Source organism: Pseudorasbora parva, chromosome 12 (genome assembly GCF_024679245.1).
Source record: "Pseudorasbora parva isolate DD20220531a chromosome 12, ASM2467924v1, whole genome shotgun sequence".
Classification (NCBI taxonomy): domain Eukaryota; kingdom Metazoa; phylum Chordata; class Actinopteri; order Cypriniformes; family Gobionidae; genus Pseudorasbora; species Pseudorasbora parva.
The window spans coordinates 28,586,299-28,603,987 of NC_090183.1; the positions used below are offsets into that span (position 1 = coordinate 28,586,299).

Genomic DNA, 17,689 nt, shown 5'->3' on the forward strand with positions numbered 1-17,689 from the left:
TTTTTTTTTTTTTTTTTTTTTTTTTTTGTATGTAGCCTAGCCTACATCTTTTTATTTTTTTATGACTGACTTGTAAAACTATAGCCTTAACTTTTGCTTATCAAATTAGGCCAATCTAAGTTGTTACTGATGTAAAAAAAAGTTATGAACAGTCTTAAAGAAATATGTTCTCAAAACATTAGCCCAAAAGCGTACATAATTCATGATGGAAACGTTTTAGTTGGACATTAATCTAAAATTTGTTTAAATGCCACTACTTGTTTCAGAATATTCAGAAAATATTCAAAAGTAACATTCTTATAATGTTTGTAGAATGATACAATTAAATATTTCCATGTTGGCATACGTGTTGAACATTCAGAGAGCATTCAGAAGTAGCCTAACGTTTTCATAACTTAATGGGAACTTTAGCAAAAAAGGTAAATGTGTAAATATCTTTTTAACCCTCATAAAGATTTTTAGATTCTAGTATTTATATTTTATTTAAGTAATGTAACATTATTAACACACACACACACACACACACACACACACACACACACACACACACACACACACACACACACACACACACACACACACACAGAGATAGATATTCATCTCTTTTTTTTTTTGTGGATGAGTGGTTATCTCAATTGCTGCATAACATCTGTTGTCTTTTTCACTTATAAAGTAGCACCATCTGCTGTTCATACCGTTCATACCATGTAGGGTGCGGCCACACCCATAAAACTTAATAGCATCATTTGTAAAAAATAATAATAATTATAAAAAAAAAAAAAAATATATATATATATATATATATATATATATTGTATATATATACTAATATATTGAATATAAATATAATACATTGTTTAATAAACAAAACTATGTACCGGTAATTAAAAGGTATAATTAATGTTTCATTTCTGTAACAAGGGTCATCGAATCATAAAAATGTTTCTATTAAATTAGACATTTATATTAGTAAAAAATATATTTTAGATATTTTTTCTCTAAAATATAGTTATATTTTCATATTTAATAACTATTTTAATGAATTATTTTTATGCCACATGGGAAAATTTAGTTCCTTGGGACTTTTATTTTAAAAATTGGAGCCAACTTTAGGTATGTATGTAGTTTACTTCACAACCATAACACCACAACCTCATTCACGTTTACAGGTGTTGCTAATCGCATAACGTCGCATTCATGTCTCGTTTCAAAAAAGGAGCACATGTGGATTCTAGGGCAGGATTCAGACAAGAGAAAGAAGACTGTCCTGTCCCTTCTGGATTACTGAAAGCTGCTAGAAAGAGCGGACAACTCAATCTATCCGGGCGCGGTCTAACTGAAGGTAACAGTAACAGTAACTTACTGGAAAAGAACAGGACTTCAGTGCACTTACCTCAAAAAACCATGACAACCATCATTTGTGGCACCGACATACATTTGTCATCATTAATGTCATTGTGGAAGAAAAAATATTTATGTTCAAAAAAGTTTGAATGAGGTCTGACAACTTGCAGTAACGTTACATACAATAAAAACGACATCATATTAACAATAGTATATTTGGTGAAATCATGATTGAAATGGTGAATTTGTGCAAGATTCTACTACATAATGTTATTTGGGATCAGTTCCTCAGAGTGTGTGGAGGTTGAACATAGACACACCTCAGGAATCTCAGCAGAACTTGTCATTTGGAGCTGCAGATCGGTGGTGGGAACAGGCAGATTTGACCAAACTTCTGCTGTCCTCCAATAAACTCCAGAGCCTCTCTGAAGACGTCAAACTCCTCCCTGCCCTGGTTGTCTTGGATGTAGGTTTCCGCATATCTCATTTTGTTTGAGAATGTTATTACAAAAACGTGACAACACTTTTAATTCAATTTATTTTGTCTTATGAATAAAACACGTGACACCTACATTTTCTGTCCGATAGCATTTTCTTTTCCGGTTAAAAACTGGTTTAAATTCATAAAAAGGTGTAGTGCCTCTTATGTAGGCTACTCACTTTGATTTTCCAAAAACATTAGTTATTTGTATTTTTTCTTTTATTTAAGGTGTCAAAATATAATTTGGAGCAACAGTACGGCCATACCTTCTTTTTTGGATACATCTTTGAAGTGACTCTAAATTTATTCATATGTATTTTCCTCACTAATTTGCCATGATTCTCTTAAGTGTTTTGTAATCCTGCACAAAATTGCAAAGCATTTGTTTTTTTTTTAGATTATTTCTTTCATAATATAAAAACAAATATTGTCCGATGATGTCCACTCAATTTTAATGAAATATAATGTGGTGCGACCTCAAAAAACAATGAGTATTAAGTTATTTCTACAAATTCATATTTTTATTATAAATGTCATAGTGATCTTTTGTGGGAATCTAGCTTGTTTTGTTTAGGTGGCCAATTCTATGCCTGTAAATTGAGTGAATTTACAAATATCATGTGGTGCGACCACTGCCGAGTGTTTTCCTTGATAGATATGTCCTAGATTGACAGGTTTTGTGCCCTTATACTTGATTGATGGTTTATATATGTAAAGTACTTTATTTTAGTATTATTTGGAATAGATTTTTATCAAATGTTGGTCAATTACAAACATTTCAGGTGGTTTATTTTTAATCTTTGTACACTGAGGAAAAAAAAAAGAGCCATAATTTCATTTGAGTAATTACGCATTTATTAGTAATTATTTATTTATGTCTATTTTAATAGATGGCACTGGCAAGCAAAGAAAAAAAAAAAAACACTCGCCGTAGTCAGCGTGTTAACTCATGAGCAAGAGCAGAGTATCTAGCCAGGAGAATAGGTGTGATGATAAAATCAGCAGCATGATAATTGTCAAGTTTAATTAAATGTTTGTCAACAAAAAGGCTACAAGTGTGACCCTGGACCCCTGCCTTTAAAGTTGTCCGAATGAAGTCTTTAGCAATGCATATTACTGGTAATAATAATTTTAATATATATACTTACAGTTGGAAATTTACAAAATATCTTCATGGAACATGATATTTACTTAATATCGTAATGATTTTTGGCATAAAAGAAAAATCGATAATTTTCACCCATTGTTGGTTATTGTCACAAATATACCTGTAAGACACATGACTGGTTTTGTACTCCCGGGTCACGAATGTGCATTTACTTAAAACTGTTTATAACAAAGAATATTACATGATAATACATGGTTCTAATCAAAATGATTCTTTTTCCATCATCTCCGTTGTCAAGTTAAATGAAATGTTGCACTTTTTTTGCAATTTGATTTTTATAAAAACAAACAAATTGTTTCTGTATGTTCATTTAAACAATTCTGTTAAATTATTAAAATATGGTTTAAATAAAAAAATTGTATGAAGTTTATTGATCTCTTTAAATATATTTTTTATAATATTTGAGATCTTCATGTCATTTGGAGCGACCACTCTTCATGTGGTGTGACCAATAATAGCAATAACTGTATTAAATGAAAAAATAAAATAAAAAAAATGAGATTCCTGAAATGGGAATCACTGATACAGAATGCTTAAGTGAGTGGTATGTTTATATTTATCAGTTTTATGCAATTTACAAGAAAAAATAAGTCTGTTAACTACATTAGAGGCAACTCTGAAATTTAAAAAAAAAAAAACTAAAATGTGAGATAATCTTTTGCAAAAACTCAAAAGAAATGCTAATACTTTTTTATAAACACTTTAATTACAGAGAACTTGTAAAAAAAATGTTACTGATGTTATGGAAATAAATACATTTTAAGATAAATCACGGTCGCACCACATGACATATTTTTAATGCCACTGCCAATTCATCTAGATAGAAAAAACAGTAAAATCACTTAATTTTTAATTTTAAAATGAATTTGTGTACACAACATTCTTAATGTTTGAACAATTGCATATATATATATATATATATATATATATATATATATATATATATATATATATATATATATATTATTTTTTATTTTAAAATTGGCCATTTGAAAATCATTATACAGTGCCTTGTACAGTAAAGTATTCAGTATTTTTTCCCATTTATGTACACACAGCACCTCATATTGATAGAAAAACACAGAATTGTTGACATGTTTGCAGATTTATTAAAAAAGAAAAACTGAAATATTACATGGTCCTAAGTATTCAGACCCTTTGCTCAGTATTTAGTAAAAGCCCCCTTTTGATCTAATACATCCATGAGTCTTTTTGGGAAAGATGCAAAAAGTTTTTCACACCTGGATTTGGGGATTGGACAGCCATTTTCAGGTCTCTCCAGAGATGCTTAATTGGGTTAAGGTCAGGACTCTGGGCGGGGCCATTCAAGAACAGTCACGGAATTGTTGTGAAGCCATTCCTTTGTTATTTTAGCTGTGTGTTTAGGACCTAATCTCTGGAGCTCAGCCACAGTGATCTTTTTGTTCTTTTTTACTTCTCTCATCAAGGCTCTTCTCCCCCGATGGCTCAGTTTGGCTGGACGGCCAGCTCTAGGAAGGGTTCTGGTCGTCCCAAACGTCTTTCATTTAAGGGTTATGGAGACCACTGTGCTCTTAGGAACCTTAAGTGCAGCAGAATATTTTTTTGTAACCTTGGCCAGATCTGTGCCTTGCCACAATTCTGTCTCTGAGCTCTTCAGGCAGTTCCTTTGACCTCATGATTCTCATTTGCTCTGATCAAGCAGCTATTAGCTTGATTAGCTTCTATTTAAAAAAAATGTCGGTCACAAGCTGTGCTCTTCTTGTTGGTCACGGAAACCCCGCCCGCAGCCGCTGACGCAAGCGGTTCTTACTTCTAGCCCAGCAATGTTTTGGTGCTACTTAAGAACCACTTTTTCTGGTTCGGAGCTGGTACTTTGGGTGTGGAAAGACAAAGAACTGATTTGAAACTTGACTCTGAACCAGCACCAGCACTGCCTTGGTGAAAAAGGGGTATTTGAGTGTCACAGCAAAGGGTCTGATTACTTAGGAGGACTATGTTGTATTTCAGTTTTTATTTTTTAATAAATATGCAAAAATGTTTTTCTGTCAATATGCGGTGCTGTGTATACATTAACTTGAATGATTTTAGCAAATGGCTGCAATATAACAAAGAGTGAAAAATTTAAGGGGGTCTGAATAATTTCCGTACCCCCTGTATGTCAGTGACCCAAATATAAAGGCATATACATAGCTGGCTACTCTACTATGGTTAAATCAATGTTATTAGTCAATTAAACCACACATTTATATTATTATATTCAGTGGGGTCCACAAGTCCATTAGTAAAATATTTCTATTTAGTTTTTTTTAAAGAAAAATGTCACATCGTAATATTTTTGGAGTTTGAGGGTGTAAATTTGAATTAATTGTAAATTATGTGCTTTTTTCCAGGTCCATGACAATCAGTTAAGCTCACTACCAGATTCTATTGGAGATTTAGAGCAACTACAGAAGCTCATATTGAGGTACTGATGGAGGCAACATTGCTTGATGAAGCAATATATAAACTATAATAATATATCTGTCCTCTCTGCAGTCACAATAAACTGACGGAATTACCCTTGGGTCTGTGGAGGCTTACAAACCTGCAATGTCTCCATCTGCAACAGAATCTGATCAAAAAGATTCCTCTGGATTTGGGGCAGCTGGTTCATTTAAATGACATTGTAAGTGACTGATCTCTCGTCTTGACCAGCAACAAACTATATGGCATAACATCTTCCAACAGCATCATAAAAGCCTAGTTCCTCAAATAATTGTAAAATTTCTCAGTTTTCATAGATGTACGCTAACAGATTTGGTGTCAGGAAGATTTTTTTTTAAATGTTTTTGAATTAAGTATATTATGCACAGAGGACTATGCTCTGTTATGCTGTATTTATTTGATCAAAAATACTGTGTAATAGTAATAGTGAATTATTATTTTTTACAATTTAAAGTAACTGTTATTTAAGTACATTTAAAAAAATGTAATTTTTTCCTGTGATGCAAAGCTGAATTTCTAATACCCATTACTCCAGTGCCACTTGATCCTTCAGAAATCTTTTTAATATGCTGATTTGATGCTTATGAAATACTTCATATTACAGATTTTGCTTTTCCAATTTGCAATTGCATATTTTGCTGGATTCTTTAATAAATATAAAGAAAAGCATTTATTTAAAAATATTAATATTTTGTACATTATAAATGTATTTACTAACACTTTTGATTGAATTAGAATTGAATGTGTTCTGGCTGAATATAAGTATTCATTTCTTTCTTTCAAAAAACAGTAGTGTAAATCAGAAATAATCCACGGTAGTATGATCATTTGTTTAATTTTAGATGTACTTCAGTATTCCAATTATTTAGTACTTTCTTGTTCTTCCCTCTAAAAGGATCTCTCCAATAATCATCTAATGGATGTTCCAGAAAGCCTGGCAAACCTGAAAAATCTTGTGAAATTGAATTTGTCCTGCAACAAGCTCCAGAGTCTCCCTCCTGCCATCAGTGAAATGAAAAGTATGTTTTGACAGAAGCAGGTTAGATGTGAATCATGTGTATTGGTTAACCCGTGAACTCATCCTTCTTTTTTAAACCCTGACAGACCTGAGAATGCTGGACTGTTCGCGGAATCAAATAGAGAGCATTCCTCCCGTCCTAGCTCAGATGGAGTCCCTCGAGCAGCTTTACTTAAGACACAACAAGTTACGATATCTTCCTGAACTGCCCTGCTGTAAAACACTCAAGGTAAGCCAAAACCACTGATGTGGAACAATAAGTTATGATTGTCTTAAAAGAAAAAGACTAACACAAGGCGGTTTGTATGTTTAAAGGAACTCTTTTGTGGGAACAATCAGATTGAGGTGTTGGAGGCAGATCATTTGAAGCACTTGAGTTCTCTGAGTTTCTTGGAGCTCAGAGATAACAAGGTGAAGAGCCTTCCTGAAGAAATAACCCTACTGGAAGGCCTGGAGCGCTTGGATCTTACTAACAATGACATCAGCAGGTGCTGGTCATATCTTATTACATGTATACTGTAAAATATAAGTAGACTGTGTTCTGTATCAAATTCCACTGAGAAAACAAAATTATGGACTAGTATCTTTTGTTATTGGCCTAGAAATTTAGATGCACCCTAGCGGCAGCAAATGTAAGCCAGGGTCGTTTAGCAACTCTCCGTCGACTTGCGAGCTTGAAAAACCAAACTCTAGTCAGGCCAATCACATCATGTATAGAGTCGGTGGGCGGGCTTAACATAACGGCAGAGTTGTGACGGTTCCGCATTAATTCCTTGCAAACAAAGAATGGCATTGGAAGTTTTTCCTGAAAAAAGGAAGATATGTTCTGAGTTTTGCCGACAGTGTACGGCAAAAGTTTAATCTGTTAACTAGCTCCGCTGGTGGGAAAACGCATGGGACTCAGCCACAACTCTCTTGTGATTGTTGTCTCACCACTGATAGCGCTCTGATTGGCTGTAGAGCTATCCTATTGCATGCAGAGGGAATCTGAAAGACAACCGTTTATCCCGCCCCTCGGATTGAGCACTGTCAATTGTGAGTTCCCAGACCCAACAACGTGATGTGGTTCTGGCTTGTTAGGCTACCTTTTTATTATTCTTTAAGCAATACAGATCTGCTGACTAGTCAGATAAAATGTAAGAATTTTTATTGTAAAAAAAATAATTGTAGATTAAAGTGGTAGTTCACCCCCAAAAATTATTTATAAATTTGAATTTGAAAATGAATTTATATCATACGTTTCAAACATGTATGACTTTCTTTATTCTGTTCCAACATGACTGTTCAATGGCTAAAAAAAGTTATCTTACTTGCCAAAGATAGTGAATATCCTCATCTTCTGTGGAATATAAAAGAACATAATTTGAGAAATGTGTCAGTTTCTTTTCTCCATAAAATGGAAGTCAATGGATTACAGTTTTCAAAAAATCTTCTGTCGTGTTCTGCAGAAGAAAGTAAGTCATACAAAGTCTCTCTCTTCTGAAACAGTCTGCCATGTGGACTTGGCGCATTACCTAATCTGAAGTCTTTGGCTTTGGAGGGCAATCCACTGAGGACAATCCGCAGAGACCTTCTGACCGTGAGTGTTTAACATAATACACAGCTGTAAACCGCTTTTCTGTCCTGCTTTGTTCTTATTAATCTCAGATACAACACCAGTAATATCTGAATTTATGAAATGCATCAGAAAGTATTACAGTATTTTAATTGCAGAAAGGCACTGGTGAACTTTTAAAATATCTCAGAAGTCGAGTACAAGGTATGTTTAACATCAAATTAGATTTGTTGAGTATAATATTTTTAAATGATCATTGATTTATCCATTATAAAACATCATTGTGGGTGTTTGAAATGTAGAGCAACCTGATGGGGGCTTAAAAGAAGAGACAAAAACGGCAATGACTCTCCCAAGCCAAGCTAAAATCAATGTACATGCCATCAAAACTCTGAGAACACTAGACTACAGGTAACAACAATTCCTCATAAGTAACTTTGAGAGCAGGAATTTGTGTGTTTAACACTGAAGATTTGCCATTTTCCTTAGCGAGAAACATGAGGGAACCATTCCCGATGAGGTGTTCGATGTAGTTGACGACAGTCCTGTGGCCAACGCAAACTTCAGCAAAAATCAGCTGACGGCAGTTCCACCTAGGTACAGTACACCTATTCAATTTCTGAGATTTACTGAACACTTACAACGTTTTGTTAAATGCATTCTCTCATTTGATGTAGAATTATGGAGTTAAAGGACACCCTGACAGACATTAATCTTGGGTTCAACAAGCTGACAACCATTCCAGTGGATTTTTCCAAACTGAAACAGCTGCTACATATAGATCTCAGGTAATCCTTAACAAGTTGTATGCCTTTTAAAAGCACAATTTGTAATATTTTTGGATTAAAGTATCCAAAAACCACTAGAACAATGTTATATATTTTGTTGACTTGTGTACTCATATTATTTTGAATGTTTCCAAAAATGTTTCAATCCAGAGAAATTAGTCATTTTAACCAGGACCGTGTCTGTTTGTCACCTATCAATGACATCATACCTGCATTACCCTCGGTTTCCGAAAGACACTTTAATATATAATGTTTTATTAGACTGGTAAAGCAACTGTTTGGATACATTCATCGACAGAAAACGAATTATTGTTATAGCTCAACACAGTCAGTCGTATTGTTTAAATCTGCTTTTCTTAGTTTACCGCGAGTACCATGTTTTACCATTTTACTGTTTTCTCATTGTAGCTGCCGAGCGAACGCACAGAGTAGGCATTATATCATAACACACTCAAATATATCTAATATGATATCCCACACACACATGACCAGAAAAAGCAGAAGCGGTCATCTGCTGTATAAATATAGCTCCGCAAAATCAAGGCATCATCAAGTTACGCCTTTGTTTTAAATACCTCTAGTGACAAAAAATTACATATTGTGGCTTTAGGGCTTTAATTTCAAGATTTAATTCCCCTAATTCAGTGGTTCTCAGTTATTTTGATCACACCAGCAACATTTTACTTCTTTTGATAGTGTTGCGTTTCTAAGATGGCGCAAAGGACAAAATAACTATCTTCTGGCTGGTACATTATAGATTGTTCTTAGTTTTAAAGGACAAATCTCAGAGTTTAGATATTTTATGTTCTGATAAATATACATAATGGATATGATAATACTGAACACCCTAAATAAGAGCTCTGATGGCACTTAAAAGTGAAATCTTACCATGTGCACTGAACTAACATTTTTTCTTATTTTAGAAACAATCTATTGATCTCACTGCCAATGGAGTTGGAAGGCTTAACCAAGCTGCGGAGCATTATTTTGTCTTTTAATAGGCAAGTTCTACCATTACCACTCTAATTACCACTTACTAAATAAATACTATATATATATATATAGTTTCTGTGTTTGTTGTGGTCTAAACATCATGTACATTTATCTTTAGGTTTAAGTCATTCCCAGATGTGCTGTACCGCATCTCATCCCTTGAGACCATTTTAATCAGTAGCAATCAAGTTGGAGGCATTGATCCTGTCCAAATGAAGAACCTAAATAGGCTGTCTACTCTTGATCTGTCCAACAATGATATCATACAAGTGCCACCAGAACTTGGCAACTGCACCAGTCTGAGGTGAGGTTGTTTCCTTTAGATTCTAGCAAACTGAGGACTTTAGTCTGGCTAGACAACATATTTTATATGAATAAATACAAGGTAGTGAGAACAAACGTACGATCAGTTTAGTTGAAAAGCTGTCCTTCCAATTGGACAAACTCTGGAAAACAGATTCCTATTAACATGACAGGTCTTTACAGACTCGATGATCATATGATTTATCTTATGTCTTTAGGGCTCTAATGCTTGATGGGAATCCTTTCCGTAATCCAAGAGCTGCTATCCTTAGTAAAGGAACAGATGCTGTCCTTGAGTATCTCCGAAGTCGTATTCCAACATAATTTTCACGTTTAATGTCAAGTCAACCATCGGTGATAAATGATCAATAATTGTTCCTGACCATATATATAAAAAAAAAGACTTCCACTTGAATCATCTTAAATGATGAATTATCTTATGTGCCACTACCTTTAAAAATGACATTACAAAATTCAGTAATGATTTTACAATTACATATTTTTTTATAAATAAACTGTCGGCATGGTTTGTAATGAAATGTGTGTGCAAGTTTAAATGTTATAATTGCTTTTCAGTGTTAATGTTTACATTTTCCATTAAGAAAGCACTAGTAATAAATTCTGAAAGTGAAGTTTGGTTATTGCATTTTGTCATTTATAAAGGACCACAGAATGACCAGTAGTAACAATAGTGACATTTTTATTATTTGTACAATAAAGATACATTATTCAAAACACCTCTTAGATACTGAAAAAATTCTGTACTCCAAAGCCGAAAATGGCTCCAATATTTGCTGAACAGCATTGGACTTTCTTCTCCTTTTTATACAGGTTTGTTATTTTAATTTTTTGTAACTAAAATGTATTTTAAATATGTACATATATCATCTGCAAAATGCATTTTAGACACAGAATATATGTCATCAATTACATATTTGCGGTAATACAGAAAAAAATTGGAAGGAGTAAACTTGCATGTGCAAATAAATGATATGATAAATTGTCACTAATTCTTTTGAACTAAATTGAATAATTTATTCTAGATATAATTACATTTTGCACAAAAATGAAACGGCATTCAAGTTCAGTAAGTCTTAATACTGCAGAAAGCTTTAAGTACATTCACAATCTATTGGAATAAATTATTTAAATGTCTCCATTCATAGTTATTTACATCAATACTGCAATTAGACTGAATAGTACCATATATTACCTTTTATATTCAATAGGTCTTTAAACACATACAAAAATGACCATTTGTATATTCATATACATATATGTTTGACACAAATTCACAATTACTTTAGAAAGAATTGTACATATTTGTTTCTAGTGTTTCCTTCCCTCACAATCTAACTCTCTGTCCATATATTGGTTTTGTAATCTTTATAAAATTTAACAATTTGAGCATAGCTAATATCAATATATTAGAAACCATTATCTGAAAACATTTAGTAAAAATAATCATTATCAAATGTTCTTTCACAATAGTATTTGAACAATTAATTGCATCATCCACAATGATCTTTAATATTCAACGATCTCTCTCTCTTTCTCTCTCTCTCTCTCTCTCTCTGAAGCTAAATGCAGTGGGTGTTATGTTGGGGTCTTTCAGAGTGCATTTTGGATTTGAGACTCTCCTTCTAAATGCTACATTTTTAGCAACATTTGAAACATTTTCTCTGATATCATGGCACTGTTTGTCACAATGAAGACTAATTTAAAATGGGGGAAAAAATGCCAAAAGAGATGTAAAACAATGGGTATGTTAAAACAGTTTGTCCAAAACACACAGACCCCTAATAAGCATCCTAATAAAACAAGTTTAAGAGTGAAAGCATGCTAATCAGTAAAGCCTTATATGTGTACACTGTATCTAGTCAGTTTTATGATAGGAATTCCCTTTGTTGTCCCGTTTAAAAAAGCAGCGTAACAACAACAAAGCAACTGGAATTAAGCTTTTTTTTTGCCTTCTTTTTCCATTTAAACTGTAGTATGTGATATGAAAGTACATTTTCTATATAAAAAAAATAACTGTTGCCAATAAACTGCCACATGTGCATGAATTTTCCTGGCAGCAAACAAATAAAAAAAAAAAACATGGAAATGTACATTCACATTACCTAGTGAATGAATTAGACCCACCCTGATCTGAGCTAGGAAAAATCATGAATACCAATAGAGGGTGCTGCAGGAAAACCACACACACACAAAAAAAAAACAACAACAAAAAAACGAAGAAATATTGCTTAGGGAATCTTTTCTGTCATTTGATTTGTGCAAATACAGAATGTTAAAAGGGGGCTTTTTTGTTTTCCCTAAATTGTCGTTTTTCACGAGAAGGATATCTCTTGTAAATTGTTACAAAAACGCGTCAGTGTGTTAGAAAATCATCAATGTGTCTTTCATTCACATTCTACTCTCTAATCACATTTGAGTTGTAAATGTATATATTTACACAAGGCATTTACAAAGTTGAGGCAGTGTTATGGTGGGTAAATGTCCTTAAAAGCAGATGTGCTTTCATGCTCCAAGATTAAACTGAAAAGCTGCTAGGAAAAATAGGTACAAAATAATACGCCATATAAATAAGCAGGAAAAAATGCACCCACTTACAGCCACAGGCTGAGATAAAGAAGAATATCAACAACATCAACGAAAGATTTCAACAAATGTATGTTCGTGTAGAATATGTAAGCCATATGGTACGTTATTAGATATGTCCTCTAGTGTACATTTGGCACTGGAATTTGCCATTGGTCCAGCAATTGGCAAAATTGTTCCTAGATAAAAAGATGATGTACAAGTTCCTGTGTTCCATCTGTGTGAGAAGTCTTTAAGCTATAAAAATATTTATATTGTGCTCTCCCTTAAGATTACCAAGTCCACAGTTTTCGGGAAATTCTTCAGAAGAGACACTGCAGTTTCATGCTCCATGTGTAAGAAACTATGTCCGTTGGCCTGCAATGCAAAAATGAAGCACATGGTAAACAAAATGAACTGGGAGAAGCAGAGAGAAAAGGAGGGAGGAAAGGAGGGGGGCAGGAACAGGCACGGCAGCACAGGAGGGCTGGGAACAGGCCTAGCTCAAAGAGGATAAAGAGATATACACTGTGAGGGAGAGAAAAGAGAGAGATGCACACGGGAGATCATGCTGTAAAAGGAAAGAAGCTGGTCTTTAGACTCTGCATCTGTGGAAAGAGAAGGAGCTGCTTTCTGCAGACGATTCTAGTGGCGAACACTGACAGCGACACAGAAAACCAGAGACAGCCCAATAACTTCCCATAAAGTTATTTAGACACACAGAGCCTGGATCACCCCTGAAAAGATAAAGGCAGAAACGCCAGGCATTTTGCTTTTATGCAAAATATACAGACAGATACTGTCTGAATAGAAATGTAGACAATATTTGTATTTCTTTGTACTGTTACTGTTCAGAAATAAAAAAAATTTTTTAGGAGTATATAATTACATATACACACTACCATTCAAAACTTTGCAGTCAATACTTTTAATATTACTTTCAATATTTTTTCATTAAGGCTGCATTAAAACGTGACAAAACATTTAAATTGTTATCTAAAAAAAATCTATTTAAAAGATTCTGTTTTTTTTGTTTGTTTTTTACGATTTTCAACTTTGATAATACGAAATGTTTCTCTTTACCAAATGGCTGCTTGTAGTTTATTCCTTTAGTGTTGTAAAATATGGTTAAACTTTATTTCAGTGTCCTTGTTACATATTATGTTACATGTGTTGTTTCTATGTGGTACATGTACCAGAGTAATATGCATAATTACCTGAGACTTCAACCAAACACTAACACTACCCTAACTCTATAGTAAGTACATGCTGTTAATTATTACTCAATACTTAAATTTAATTACACTGTAACATACACCTTAAAATAAAGTGTAACCAAAAATATATTAAAAGAATAAACATTTGGCTATTTTACATTTTTAATAATATTAAAAAAGTGAGCCCAAAACAGCATCTTCACTTATCGACAACATAAACCAACTCTTCCAGGCCTCAGCTACAACGGGAGTGTTTATGGGCGGGTCAAAGTAGATGCTGTCCACCGGCAGCCAATGAAAACCATACGCTGGCCTCATACAAATTTGTTACATTAAGTCACAGGAAGTGATACTGGAAATGCTGATGATACTCAGTATGAAAGTTTTAAAGAGCTAAGTGCATGACAAATACAGTTTTTATAATTTTTATCAAATAAAGTCTCCTAAAAGCAAGAATCGATTCTGAACTGCCAAAACGAGTCATCAGCAATTCCAGAATCAGGTCCTGTTACGTAGCAATGTAATACATTTGTATAAAGCCAGCCTATGGTCTTCACTGGCTGCCCGTGGACAGCATCTGCTTTTGTAACTGAGGCCTGGAAGAGTTGGTTTGTGTCGTCGACATGTGAAGATGCTGTTTTCAGCCCTGAAAATCCACTTTGCGTGCACTTCAAAGGATGGAATTGATTAGGGAAAAAACGGTTCCATCATTACTGTTCTTTTCTGAGACGCTCTGTAAGCAGTTGGCCAATCAGAGGAGTGTAGGCTCTCAGAAAAGAGGGGTTTAGAGAGACTGAGTCTTCAAAGACCGTTTTTAGACTCTTTAAGAAATGTAGTGTAGTGCTTTTTTGACATCTGATGCATGTAAATCTAGTGTAGGAGACCTCCAAAACACTATTAAGAACATTTAAACTAGCATAAAAGAGGCGCTTTAATTAGTTCCTTTTTTTGGGAGGTAAAGCGATACATTTCACTACACTGGAAAAGACCAGATTCAATCTGCATCAAAGATGTAAAACAGTCAAATTTCAAGTTGAGGTAGTTGGTTGTACTGATTAGTCTTTCACTGATTTACATTCATTTTATAATATTTGATAATTTAATGTAAAAATATATTTCATGCCATTAAGTTTAGTTACAAGACATGTGGCAGCTTGAAATGTTATAACAGTCTGTCATGTCAAAGTTGGACAAACATAACAACAGAAGTCCATGCTCACTTGTTTGAGACACACACACACGTACACACTGGACATTTGATGCCACATGCAAAGCCCTCCACTGGCAGTGTGGCGGAGGATGCATTGTCGCAACTCGTGGGACAATGTGATGGAGAACAGTGTTACCTTCAGAATTTTGTCCCCTGGTCGTAGAACGTTGGAGGCAGGTCCATCAGGCTGTACCCTAGTAACAAAGATACCCTATAAGTCAAAAGTGATATGAGGTTAGGAACCACATGGTGACTATGGTTTAGAATCTTTGCCGCTTAATCTGGATTTAGATTTTCTTTGGTTTCTCCCTCTCTTTTTCCTCAAAAACTCAAAAATAATTACCTTTACCTATAAAATCATTACCTTTTATGATTAATAAGTAAATGTAAATGCTAAACTGAAAAGTAAATGTAAAACATATACGATTAATTAATTTTTTTTTTTTTTTTTTTTTAGAATATAGTTCGAGGATCCATTAGTTTTGTGCTGAAATCAAGGCAGAGATTATAAAGCATACATATTTAAATTACATGTGGGACCCATCAGTATGCACTATGTGCACAAATATGAAGTCTTATAATTGACGCCACATATTGAGAGTCCACAAAACTTTACATAATTTCTTCAGGGCTCACAGGGATTTGGATTCCAAAGCAACAATTTACAACACAAGCAATCTTTATGCTATGTTGAAAACCTTATAGGGAAAAAAGAATGACACTTTCATGCAAACTGACACAATCTCTATCTAATCAATATAGTATCAATGTACATTCTGTGTACTTAATGAATATCAACAACATCTGAATCACAAAACGCGTTTGTTTGAACTATCTCCAAATGTTGCCAAGACATGAAAAGGTTAAAAGGTAGTGCAGTCAGCTGGTGTGCAAGGTTGTGCATTGCAGTGGCTCATGTTTCCATGGAAACTCTACAGAGAGACACACTTTACTGACTGAAGAGAGATAGCTTTGATTTTGTTCTATATAAAGCATCATGTGAATACAATTTTATGAGAACGAAATACTGAAATTAGCATACTACATTATGCTCTGTCCTTTAAAACAGAGAGTGAAATGGTCTTACCATGTCCGAGGGCTTGAAGGGGTTCCCCTGTCCACTGATTCCCCCTGAGATGCTGAAACCAAGGCCAGGGTTCTTCTCGATTCTCACACACAGCTGTCGAAAACATAAATAAAAGTCTACATTAATCTGTGCACATTTGAAAACATGTTTTTCTCTACATCTTTCTCTACCTTCCACACTGAGACAGCGTTGTTGTCGTTTGTCGACTGTGAAATATGAAGTGTTTGAAAACGATGACGCATGTTTAATCGTGATGCATATTTTACCCATATACTGTATTTATGGTTTTACCAGCATTGTGCCTGCTATTAATTTCCATAGTGTTGTTAAAACTAAAAGTTACTTTGCACAATTTTCATATTACATTCCTGCAAAGAGAAGAGTAAAATGCTGTCTTGCTGCAAACCATGAGAGCAGTTGCATTTTAGACCGTACATGGACTGGTGATTTTGAGTAAGACCTGGACGTACCAGCAAGTGGGGCGATATTTTACTAATAAAATGATCGTGCCGAAGACGATTTAAGCTTTTCAGACATTTCAGTGTGTGAACAGGCAACTTCTGGAAAACAAAATCACTGTTTTCAAATATATGTAGACATAGGGGCATTTACACAACACTGGTAAAACACAAATTTGTGTTCAGTCTATAGGTGCATAGTGTTTCTTTACAAAATGACATCGCAAACTAGAGACCTGCACTCTCGCGGGACTACCGCGGAACAATGAAATAGAGTGTGGCACAGGCGGTAAGGTACTCGTGTGTGTGTGTGTGTGTGTGTGTGTGCGGGCTGCGGGGGAATAAATCTAATTGCGGGACTCCCGCAAAATAGAAATATCTAAAAAATAAAATGTCTAAAATCAAATAAATTGTTATTCATCTATTGCACAAAAGCCACAAAAACAACTAAAATTAAATAAAAACGATTTACAGGTGCAAGCATAGGCCGAGTTTCTGTTTATAACATGTTTTTGCTGCATTGTGCAATGTAGCCAATCACGGACGTGTTAATTTCTAAATCGTGATGGCCAATCAGATGCATTTTAGACAAAATCCACTCACTGCTCAAAGGTTTTGTTCAATGCTGAATTCTGCATGCTTCAAATCCTCTGATTTTAATTAAGAAATTGTAGACATTATGAAAGATTCATTGTGCAGTCAGCTTCATAACAGAGCTTTGTGAGATCGCGATGAACTGAGATGTCAGCTTTTTATTCTGCCATGCCAAAGCATGCACGCGCTTGCTTTTATGTTAAATTACTTTAAAATGTTTAATGGACATACAGAAAAAAAATGTTTTTACTTTTATGCGAGCGGGCGCGGGAAAAACATAAATGTTGCGGGCAGGAGCGGAAGAAGGTAACATACATTTTTTGCAGGAGCGGTACAGAATCCTGCAGGAAAAATCCGTCCCGCGCAGGTCTCAATCGCCAACTACTGGCCAGGCATGCACAATACAGGGTTTTTAAGTTGGATC

At 34.4% G+C, this 17,689-nt stretch overlaps 2 protein-coding genes across 12 annotated transcripts in view; one reads left to right on the forward strand and one right to left on the reverse strand.

Annotated features, from left to right (window-relative positions):
* Positions 1–1,140: 1,140 nt before the first annotated feature.
* lrrc40 (leucine rich repeat containing 40) lies at positions 1,141–10,753 on the forward strand. Its single transcript, XM_067459751.1, has 15 exons — positions 1,141–1,342; positions 1,629–1,810; positions 5,366–5,439; positions 5,511–5,640; positions 6,355–6,478; positions 6,564–6,706; positions 6,793–6,965; positions 7,966–8,056; positions 8,191–8,236; positions 8,335–8,443; positions 8,522–8,629; positions 8,710–8,820; positions 9,744–9,821; positions 9,932–10,117; positions 10,335–10,753. Exons 1-15 carry the CDS (start codon positions 1,198–1,200, stop codon positions 10,438–10,440), a joined length of 1,806 nt encoding a protein of 601 aa, XP_067315852.1. The 5' UTR covers positions 1,141–1,197; the 3' UTR covers positions 10,441–10,753.
* Positions 10,754–10,799: 46 nt separating this feature from the next.
* lrrc7 (leucine rich repeat containing 7) overlaps positions 10,800–17,689 on the reverse strand; it is a 160,536-nt gene continuing 153,646 nt past the window's right edge. For 10 of the 11 annotated variants that reach the window (XM_067459744.1, XM_067459743.1, XM_067459742.1 and 7 more), the window contains 3 exons: positions 16,214–16,306; positions 15,263–15,337; positions 10,800–13,077 (listed from right to left, as the gene is read on the reverse strand). In XM_067459744.1, the coding sequence (XP_067315845.1) occupies positions 12,970–13,077; positions 15,263–15,337; positions 16,214–16,306 (276 nt within the window). In that variant the 3' untranslated portion in view covers positions 10,800–12,969. The remainder of the gene's footprint in view (positions 13,078–15,262; positions 15,338–16,213; positions 16,307–17,689) is intronic. The other variant, XM_067459748.1, reaches the window with a different exon arrangement.